General features: G+C 42.7%; 1 protein-coding gene across 3 annotated transcripts in view; it reads right to left on the bottom strand.

Moving 5' to 3' along the window:
* Positions 1-808: 808 nt before the first annotated feature.
* The window catches only part of klhl20 (kelch-like family member 20), a 147,159-nt gene continuing 136,494 nt past the window's right edge, over positions 809-11,473 (bottom strand). For 2 of the 3 annotated variants that reach the window (XM_061043897.1, XM_061043896.1), the window contains exons 6-14: positions 10,182-10,340; positions 9,959-10,053; positions 8,924-9,039; positions 8,360-8,543; positions 8,110-8,253; positions 7,217-7,350; positions 6,869-7,077; positions 6,225-6,331; positions 809-4,572 (exon numbers count right to left, since the gene is read on the bottom strand). In XM_061043897.1, the coding sequence (XP_060899880.1) occupies positions 4,488-4,572; positions 6,225-6,331; positions 6,869-7,077; positions 7,217-7,350; positions 8,110-8,253; positions 8,360-8,543; positions 8,924-9,039; positions 9,959-10,053; positions 10,182-10,340 (1,233 nt within the window). In that variant the 3' untranslated portion in view covers positions 809-4,487. Of the gene's footprint in view, positions 4,573-6,220; positions 6,332-6,868; positions 7,078-7,216; positions 7,351-8,109; positions 8,254-8,359; positions 8,544-8,923; positions 9,040-9,958; positions 10,054-10,181; positions 10,341-11,473 lie in introns of those variants that run through there. The other variant, XM_061043898.1, reaches the window with a different exon arrangement.

Genomic DNA, 11,473 nt, shown 5'->3' with positions numbered 1-11,473 from the left:
GATTTTGCAGCTATGATGCATAGTTAACTGAGGTATTATCCCCCATTTTCTTTTAGAAAATCATAAAAAATAGTGATACAGCTTGAGTGTGAACCCAGTAAATAGTGGTACATATCCCTAATAATAATCATCCAATTCCCAAACCTAGATATGAAGGCTTTCGTTACCTTAAAGAAAACATATAATATAAAACACACTTCACCATGTTTGTCTAACACTAACATGTGTCTCTAGTCTGTCTACAAACCCCCCAATGATGAAAAAAGTTCATCCTCTCCGTCTTCTGCCTGCTCCACTTTTCAGAAAATGTGTGCTCAAACAGGCTGTTTGTAGATTTTCCCTTCATGACATCACAAAGGGCAGTAGCCCCTCCCCTAGGTGGGTGACACTCCCACAGCTAGGTGTTTGTTCTGAACCTCTGAGTCTGCCTTCTCACCGTAAACAATAGGACATGGAGCGAGAAAGCCCAAGCCCTTCCAGAGAGGGGGCGTGGTCAGACACAGCTCATTTACATATTTAAAGGTACAGACACAGAAACAGCCTGTTCTGAGCAGGGCTGAAATAGAGGGGTTTATAGACATGATCAAATACAGGATCAGAGTGGATTTAGAACAAGAAACTTCACAGACATGTTTTGGGGAGCTCTGAGACTTATTTAAACCGGTTGAAGGGAGGAGGATATGTGACCTTTAACTTTACCACTTACATGAGGGTGAGGACAAACTTACTGGTTTGGTACGCGCAGTGTTTTGTACGTCGTTTTTTTTTTTTTTGTGTCGTCTCACAAAGAAATGAGGCAGGTTTGGGGTTTCTTTTCCAGGGAAAAACTTTAATGGTTGTCATGGTGAACATGGTGATCTGTAGCGGCTGCTGAGAGATGCGGGTTGAAACATGAAAACAAACAGCAGAGAGATCACAGCCGTGTTGGACAGATTGCACAGAGGCCGCTCCAAACAAGTTTGAAGAGACGGCAACAAACTGACTTTTCTGTTCATCACAATGCATCAGAAGTAGCTTACTGTACGTCATTTAAAAAAGAAACGCCACTCAGTTTGGGGAGCCAAATACAGTATTACTGATGGAGTGCGAGATAGCGAGTTAGTGTCACAGCATTTAAGAATGCTAACATCAGTTCTAGTAAAATCAAAGCTGTTTGTGTGTTATACTTCTAAAGCCCAGATTGAGACGATTTGTTTGTGTTTTTCTGCCTCAAATGTCTTCATGTGAATGTTTCTTTCACCGTCCAATGCAAACCATATATCTCCAAATTTGGTGATTACAGTTTTTTTTTTTGGGGGGGAAATTGAGCTTTTAGCTGCAGGTTTAAAGTGCCCACCTTTTTAAGATAAAACAAACACACATTGGATCATCTGATTCTTGTAAAAAAAAAAAAAAGAAAAGCTTAAAGTGATTTTAAATCTGAGCTTGGAGAAAACATTTCACAGTATCAGGGATCGTCTGAAACCAGAGCAATAACACGTACGGACTCCTGAACTGAGTGGGGTTTCTGTGGCAGTGGAAACATAGCGGCATATCCTTGGCAGAGTTTTCTAGAAGTATAGCAAACACAGTTGGCCGCACTGCATCGGTTTGTGTTAAGCAAAACATTTGTTTGAGGAAATTTCTGTAAAGAAATCTGCATGAAATGAAACGTTCCAAGACATGTTCTTCATTTTCAACACATTTTGCATAACTGCACAATCAGACAGAACCGATATCCCGGTTAGGACCATCATGCCCGCTCAGCTGTGTTTAAATAACGCAGCCTTGTTATCACCTTGCTGTCCCCGTCTTTGCATTCACTCCACACACAATATATAAAGTGCACAACCGTGATGAACTGTGTGTGACACAAAGCAGGTCAAGTCATTGTTGTGATGCGTCCATGAAATGACTTCCTCATTCTCAGTGAAATGTCAAAATGTCCACATTGACCTCTGAAGATTTACACGCTTTTGTTTACCTGGAAAGTTAAAAAACCCAAAACAAAAAGAATTATGAAGGAAAAAAAAAAAAACTAAAATCGTAAATACCTTTCCAATCACAGTGCAATCAATTCTGAGAAGATTCATTCATTTCATCCTCTACTCAGACTGTTTCCACTCCTGTTTGAAATCTGCTGAGAGAGGCTCTTTTTATTGTCCGTATCAGTGCTGCACTCTGCCTGTCCTCCAGCAGGGGGTGCCGTTACACTGTGCTGCATATGATGATGACTCAGTAGACAGAAGAGGACCTGTGTCTGAAAAGCTCCAGAGTGTGAGAACAAGAACAATACACACCAATCACTGACTTACTGACTAGTACGAGGCGTTTTTTTATTAACGTACACAGTTATGAGTTTGGATTCATTTGGACCACTGAGGGATATTCATTTGTAGTTTCTAAATACTGTGGCATGTGATTTACTTTGTGAAGGACTTTGAAAGAGGAAGTGTGGAGCATGTAACAGAAATCCAGTTATGTTTATTTGAACACGGATGTTGTTAAACTTTATAAAAAGAAAGAATAAATCTTCAGGTGTTATAGCGCTCCACACAGCGTTGGATATCCTAACACCCACTGGCTAGAACAACGTCCTTACTATGAACATTTCCAAACTGAACTGGGGGGCTTTTGTGCTCCCTAAATCTACCATCCAGAGGTGATCCGCTTCTTCAATATGAAACATCGCTTCAGTTCTGATAGAAAATATTTACAAAGGTTAATCACATTTCCTATGTGACACTGAATGCATCAGTTGCATCGAGGGCTAAAGCAGCTAGCCTCTGGACTTAGCCGGCTAGCTCTACTTGAACGAATGCACTTTGTTCTGAAAAGATGAGGCTGAGTTTGTTTGTGTCCTCAGTCGATCCCTGGCTCCAGTGTTCAGTGCTTATTCTTACTCATGTGTGACTGTTTGACTTTGACTACAAACACACTATGTTGTTCTTTAAAGTTCTTCAAATCCTGCAAAGGGTAAGATGGTATTCTAGATGTTTGTTATTGTCAACAATTCTCATGACGTGCAAACCCAAAAAAGTGTCTACTAACAATGAACATGTGTTAATCAAAGCCTGATGGATAACATCCTTCTGAGAAGAGGAACTCAGAGAACTTCAATGAACCACACTGATGAACCAGGTGACAAGTGTGTGTGTGACAAGACGCGCGCACGCACACACACACACGCACGCACGCACGCACGCACGCACGCACGCACGCACGCACGCACACTTTTAAATTTGACAACATTTTTGAGTTTGTAAATATTGAAAGACTTGAGTATGAATGAAGAGCGAACAGCTTTGTCCATTTTTTGTCTTTCACCTGACGAGAGAGATTTGTTGACAATAAAAAAACAAAAACACAGTTAAAGTCTCAGCATGCTTTAAATTAAGTGCTTGATGAGGGTCTTAACTTCCCCTTACGATGGATCACATGTAAAGCTGTAACAGAGAATACAACAATCACACCCACTGATCCTGAGGACTCACTGGGTGTGTGTATGAGCAAAGAAGGGAATGAAATAGAAAGTTATTGTTCTGGAGATGGAGTCGTTTTAAAACAAGGCAACTTGAGTTTGTATGAAACACTGAGGCTTTAAGGAAGCAACACTGGAGCCAGAAATAAATCAGAGAGGACATTTAATTTAACACTGAGGGGTCGACTTCTCTGTGTCATAACTCAAATCTAACCAACATAAAATACAATGATTTCCTTCTACAGGTCCTAGTTGTGACCTCCCTTTACTGGTGAAATAAATTACTGTATATTTGGCTCTATTTTGACCGAAGAGACACACAGCTCTACTGGTTAATGCTACAACATGAGGCCCAAAGACAAAACTGCAGCCGCTCGGATGTGTTCAGAAGCCTAAAGAAATGGGAGCCTGGGTTTACCTCCGACAGTCTCACAGGATGTGATGTAGATGTAGACATGACTTGTCTGCAGCCTGTTTTTTAACTCATTGAAGGTGGGAGATCACTAACCATTTTAAGTAAGAGCGAAGGTGATAGAACTGCTCGAAAGAGTGAGAATCGCCTTCTTCTAATTATCTGATGCCTTTGAACCTCAGACACGAGAGGATCCCCCTTCAGCAGCGCAGCAATTACACGCGTCAAATCAAATGTTCCAGAGCAGAGGCTTGAAGGATGAGAATGCGGGAGATGTAACAGAAGGAGGAGAGTCTGGTCCAGTTGGTACTCGATGGACGCCTGCTCTCAGTGGACTTCACGGCGACCGTGGTCGATCAATGTAGGCGACCAGGGTGAAAGTTAATGACCTGATGGGGGGGGAGTTGGGGATGAACTAGAGTTCAACGTTTGTTCCACTTAACGTCTCGTCCCCCCCCCGCCAACATGCTTTCTCATCCCCAGAATGAATCCCAGTGTCTCTTTTTTGGAGGCACAAGAGTTGGTGAGGCATCCATCGCAGTGTGACGAGAAGTATGACCATGTGTGTGTGTGTGTGTGTGTGTGTGTGTGTGTGTGTGGGGTGGGGAGTTAGTGTTACCATATGTGGGATTCACAGTGAGTCATTTTAATAACGCCCACTCCTCCACCTAGTCGGCGATAGTTCATTCCTCCGTACAACCTGGAGAGAGGTGAGAGGTGATGAGGAAGAGACAAGAACAAACATTCAGAAACTCTAAAAACTTAAAGATGCATGTGGTGACGGATAGAATCAGAAGAACGATTTAACATCTTCACTTTCATCAGCAGGAGTGGTGACGGAGAGGAATGTAGACGTGAGATGGATGATATGTTTTCACTTGTGTTGCTGCTTCAGCCAATTTAAAAAAAAAAAAAAAAAACTTACTTTATGCTTATTAACTACAATGATGTGCTCTATTAAAAGGAGAAGATCGGTCCTGTCGTTAATGACTCAAACTATCTGTAAGGATTTTTTTTTTTTGTCTGATCTAAAGATCTCTGACTAAAGAGTTCACTGTTTTTCAGACAGGAAGTAGTTCTCATAGTTATCCTGTCTGTGGTCGTTCTTTCTGCAGAGGGAAGTCACTATTCGGCATTCTAAGAAAGTATCAGAAGCCGAATGAGTTCAACATAACGTAGTACCTTTAAGTCATCTGGCTTCTTCACTAACCCTGACATCACGTTTAACGGTCACAGGAAGCAGTTTACCTGGAGTGTCTATGTGCATGTTAACATAACAGGGGCGATGTTAGCTTCATACAACCCGTCACCATCACAGAGAGTCTGCCTGCTGGTGGTCATATTAAACAAATCCAGCAAACTCTGATATTCAAAAATATGAAGCAGTCAAACAGAATTCAGACTAAAATCTACAGTGTTGCGATGACCTTTTGTTCCCTTAAATTCATTTGTTATGTTGATTTTTCTTGAGGCGTGTACAATGGTTTAAGATGTAATATTTCAGCTGCAGCCCAAACGATAACAAACTGAACGGTATGTAACATTTTACTAATACTTTTTTAGGAGGTAATTGTGGGGGGAGAGAGAGTGGGGAATGACATGCTGGAATGGAGTCGGATTCAAACCCAGACCGAGGTATCCGCCTTTGTACATGAGGTGGCATACTAACCACTGGCACCCCATATTATTCATTTATACTTTCAATTTGACATCAGTCTCTGTTGAAGCATGATGTCAGTTTTTCATACTTGATCATGACTCTCAAGGTCTCTCTCTCTCCTTTTCCCCACTCTCTCCATCAGATCTCAGAGCTCTGTGACAAAGACATCTGATTGGTCAAAGGATGAGCTCAAACATCCCAAACATACTCGTGAGCAGGTGAGGTGTTCAACATCCGTTACCATGGAGATCTTCCCCTGGTAAGAAGTGAACCCCCCCCCCCCTCGTAGTACTGAAAACCCACGGTTAACCCTGAAGTTACCACGACAACCGAGAGTCCATTTTGTAGTTTCTACCCCCCGAGGAGTTTAACAAACTGTTGTTGACACGAAGCGGACTAACCCTTCAGCTGCTGCAGCAACAAGTAAAGTTTCTGTTCTGTACCTTCTGAACATCATTAAATGTGAGAAGTGAGACAGCTCCTGAACGTTGTGGTCTGTTTATAGAGATCCGGTGTATGAGAGACATTTCCAGGTCAAAGGCCTGAATGATGTGGGATTAGACTGAACATCCCTGAAGTCTTTCTGACTGAGTCTTTACTCACACAAGTTTCTGTGTTGATGCCAAACAAACAACACAAAAAGAACAAGTGAAAATTTCATGAACACATCATGACATCACAGGTTCACTCACCTCCATGTGTTGGCATCAGGGTCGTACACTTCTATAGTTTTGAGATACGTTGTTCCATCAAATCCTCCCACTGCCATCAGCTGACCATTCACCACAGCCAGGCCCACCTACACACACACACACACACACACACACACACACACACACACACACACACACACACACACACACACACACACACACACACACACACACACACACACACACACACACACACACACACACACACACACACACACACACACACACACACACACACACACACACACACACACACACACACACACACACACACACACACACACACACACACACACACACACACACACACACACACACACACACACACACACACACACACACACACACACACACACACACACACACACACACACACACACACACACACACACACACACACACACACACACACACACACACACACACACACACACACACACACACACACACACACCATCAAGCAAATGTCATGCAATTTCAGTGGTTCCTCAATATCCACTATTTTACAGAGCCTGACCAATTAATCTGCCATCTGATAATATCAGTCGACTATTTAACACCAAATATTTCAGGAACCTTTTTATCGATTCAAGCTGTCTTGCTGGTCATAAACACAAACTCACCCCGCTCCGTCTGGACGTCATGGCCACGACAGGAGACCACTGATTGGTCCTGGGGTTGTATCGCTCCGCGCTGCTGAGCTCTGTGGTGTCATCTCTCCCTCCCACAGAGTAAATCATGTCCTGGTAGACTGCACAGCCGAGGTGCTTCCTCCTGGTTCCCATGGGAGACACCGTGTGCCAGCGGTTCTCTTGAGGGTTGTAGCGTTCCACTGAGGAGAAGAAAAACGAAGACGATGAACTAAGCACTCGATGATCTACCGAGACGATTTCTCTCATTTATCAGCGTCATTCTTCTCCACTTCTGGAATACAGATGATAAAGTGTTTATCACAATCGTCTGTGTCACACCTGTGTTTAATGGTGACGTCCCATCAGACCCTCCTACGGCGTACAGGAAACCCCCCAGCACAGCCACAGCCACGCCCAGTCTCCTGGTGCTCATGGAGGCCACACGGGTCCACTTGTTCTCCTTAGGGTCATATCTGCAGTGGGAGAAGGGCAGCCATTTGATTTGTTTGTTTACATTTCATAACATTACCAATAAAAGGATCATAGAATAGAATAGAATAGAAAAGAATAGAATTACTTTATTGATCCCAAACTGGGAAATTGTGGTGTTACAGCAGCATGTTATCAGAGCAAATAAAACAATATAAGAATAGATACATAGTAAATAAGCACTTAGAATATAAAAAATAAGAATAGGAAGAGATTTATACATCAAGGATTTAACTTAACATTCTTACTGGTTAAAAAAAATGAAAAATTAAATACAGCATTTATTCAGGCTTGTCAACTGAATGTAAAAATACTTGCTGGAGGTAAGAGATGTAAGTTTGCAAAAACAGTGATGACAGTGGTAAATGTGCAATAACCCTATAGAGGGTTGTCCAGAGCTGTGCAAATTTGTTTCCTAGGATGTTGAAGGGGTGACCCTCCCTACTCTGTGTCTAATTGGCTATTGTGCACTGACTAAATAAGCAAGAGCGGTGTTAAAAGTCACTGTTTTTAACGGAGGCCAATCATCCTTTGGTGGACGGGCCAAGAAACATTTTGGAAAAAAATGAAGAGTATAGCCACTTCTTCAGACACCACTACACCACTGCTTATGAGTTATTAGTGATTGTTCAAACACACAAACACAGAAATGTAAGACATATTGAAATAATATGAGTAAACAAGCTGCAGACTTCAGATGGTTACATAAAAAACTGTAGTTATAGACACAAGACAACAGATACCTTTCTACAATATTGAGACAGGAAACCCCGTCTTGTCCGCCGACAGCGTACAGATAACCTCCGAGGACAGCCACTCCCACGCTGGTGCGACACGTGCTGGTGGGAGCCACATCGCTGCTCCACTGATTGGTCTTAGGATCGTATCTGCACAGGAGGCAAGAAAAAGGGAACGTTAAACTACAACTTTACTCACAGACCTTTTTTTAGGTTCTTTCTTTCTTTAAACATAAATCAGAGATCAGTGTCTCACCTCTCCACAGAGTTGAGGTAGGACGAGCCATCGTGACCTCCCACAGCGTACAGCAGGTCATCCAGAACACTGACGCCGACTCCACACCGCCGCTTACTCATCGAGGCAACCATCCGCCACTCGTTGGTTTGAGGATCGTAACGCTCCACGCTTGAAATGGCGTCCCCGCTGCACCAACCACCAACTACAGGACGAGTAAGACATGAGAGAAGAGAACATGTCATCAGAGGAGCACAACAATCATCAGAGAGAGGTTTCATTCAGAATGAAAAGCTTTTTCCCAATCATGCTGGAAGAGGTTTCTGCATTCTTCTGAATGCTGATTTGTTGCTCTTCCATGGCGAGTGCGTCTCAGAATAGCAGAGCACTGAAGAAGCAGAGTGGGATTTCCTGGCACAACTTCACAAACTACCAAGAGGTCACAAAGCTCCAGCAATACTTGCAGTATGAAGATTAAATTTATTTACAAATTAGACTGGGCGCGTTTCGGCTCATGGCTTCTTGAATCCCGATTTGTCAGAAAGCACACTCCTCTGGTTTCTTTTAACATCAAGAGGTACTGACCGGCAAACAGAACTTCTCCACAGCGGATGGGTTTCCTTGGCCGAGTTCTGGGGCCCTGCATCAATGGCCTCTCCTGTGGCAGCAGCAGGTAATTCTTTGCTTCATCCACCAGGTCTCTGAAACAGAAAATATGTGAAGTTAAATCATCATCATCACTTCAAAAACAGGACATAACTCTCTTCTTTATATTAAAGTCGTCACGATGTGAACATTTTGAACTTGGATACATTGCAAGTGAAAATCAAACAACATCGACACCCGTTTCATTACCATGGCAACAGGAACAGACCTCCTGGACACCCAACCTGATTTATTCTGTTATTTCTGAATTAAAAGTTGTAAGGGTCACCAAAAATAACATAGACTGGTAAAAGCAAGGAAAGGCTAAATTAATATGATTGGCCTAAAAATAATGTACACCCACAATAAAAACATTTCCTCTGTATAATATCAAAAAGAAGAAGAGTCTGCTGTGACTCTCCTCTGAATGTTTTTTTCTCATGTTCACGTTCAGGATGATTTATGGACGTCTGGGTTTGTGAAGTGATGTGAAGCTCACTGTTAACAGTCCTGCTGACATCGATGTCTTTCTCCTCTGGTCTCTATTTGTATCCAACAGACAGTAACATAATGTGTGCACCTTAATGGGATGACATAAGGACATAATGGCAGGAACTCAGTCTGCAGGGACATCTGATCCCTTTAGATCACAGATTTGTGTTGAACATTGCTTCTCGCTCTCTCTCTAAAACACGACTGTATTTTTTTTTTTCTTATATAACGTCGGTACAAAATCGTTTTGCAGCAGCAAGGGGTAACCAACCTTAGGCCTCGTGTCCACCTAGCGTCAACTGCGCCTGAAAGACTACTGAAAGATTGTCAACTTTCAACTCAAAAACGACAGAGCACTTGTAAAAAAAGACGCTGGGCCCTGAGCTTTTCATCAAGGCGGCCGCTTTCTGCTACTTATTGAAAACAACTGAATAAAGACAAGCATTTCCCCACAGAGAACATTGCTTTGGTTGTCCAACACACCTGCACTCCTCGTCACTCTTAATGAGCGGATCCGACCCGACGGTGCCCACCAGGAACTTCGGGCTGAGCAGTGGCAGGCGGACATGCTGCAGGACCTACAGAGCACAGGAAATCCAAATCAGTCCTAAAGCATTCCTCTGCTACAACTGAAGTCTCATGACTGTGTTTACGTCGATAACCATCCAGACAACAGCAGAACCAGTGTTTTTCTTCAGTCACAAACCTGGGGCAGCTGCGGTCTGCGTTCCTGGATGCTGTATTTGACCCACGCCATCACGGCGTTGAAAACCTGCTCCTCACTCCGCACGTTGAGCTCGTCGCTGGAAATGATGTCAATCAACTGGTTGGCAGGCAGCAGCATGAACTCTTCACTTTCCATGACCTGAGACAGAAGAGCAGAGCGGTCAGTCAGACGTTCTGCTGCATAGAGAACAGTCTTTCTCTCCTCCGTTCACACAGCATCTGCTAACACATCCTACACTTTGTCAAGTACACAACACGACTCTTTACATGAGAGGAATGAGAGGAATGAGAGGACTGGTTTAGATTATAATGAATATCAAGAGAATTCGGTTTAGTTTGAAACACGCGTATATAAAGCAGGATGACATACAGGTAAGACTGACTGTGAAAGACATTGTCAATATTCAGTAGTAACACTTGTGCTTCTCCTGCTGCCACCCCAGAGGCTCGAGTGACACCAAATCACTGTGGCTGCATTCACACTGCAAGACTTCATGCTCAGTCAAAAAAAAAATTCACAGATTTTTTTCATTCTACTTTTCACCGGTCATGGTCCTGAACTTATCTGCAGACGCAAAAGACCAACAGCAAAGAGGGTCGCCTGCAGACCTGATCTACAACCTCCTGCATCCTTTACAGGGTGATCCACCCCCCTAACTTCTTACCAGAGTAGATCACCATGGTAACTCGTGCTGAACATATAACGTGCTCGGCAGCAGGTTCTGTTCAGGATAATGCCCAAAATAAGAAAATCAACTTTAATGAAACTCTGTTAACCAATCAGATCTCTGGATCATGGAGCTCTGTGAGTTGATCGTGAGAGGAGGAGGGAGAGAGACCAAGGAACACGCTGTGTACCCGTTATTATTATTAATTTAAAATGTTTGATCATTAAATATATTATTAATGTTTTACAGTAATCATCCTACAACAGAGACTCAACAAAGCTCTAAAGCCTTCTCCTTTGATAAGATACCTTTAAGTTTACTTACTGCTTCAATTACGTTGTCATATTAACTTTATAAGTATAGCGTCACAGCTGCAGCTGAAATAAGAAATCTTAAACATTCAGACATGCCACATAAGGTCATTTATTTAAGGTGAGAAACGAGGGTTATTATAATCAGATCTGTTGTTCTCTGGGTCGTGTGAATTTGATCGTAGCCTACATTCATTAGTTTGTGAATTCACTGTCAGACATTTTTCTCAGCTCTTCTTGCATTCTTTGCTGCAGCTGTTTTTATTTTTTATAGTAATAATCCAAACTTGAAT

This window comes from Labrus mixtus, chromosome 8, assembly GCF_963584025.1.
Source record: "Labrus mixtus chromosome 8, fLabMix1.1, whole genome shotgun sequence".
Classification (NCBI taxonomy): Eukaryota; Metazoa; Chordata; class Actinopteri; order Labriformes; family Labridae; genus Labrus; species Labrus mixtus.
The sequence above is the reverse complement of the archived record's forward strand: the minus strand, read 5'-3'. Positions and strand labels throughout refer to the sequence as shown.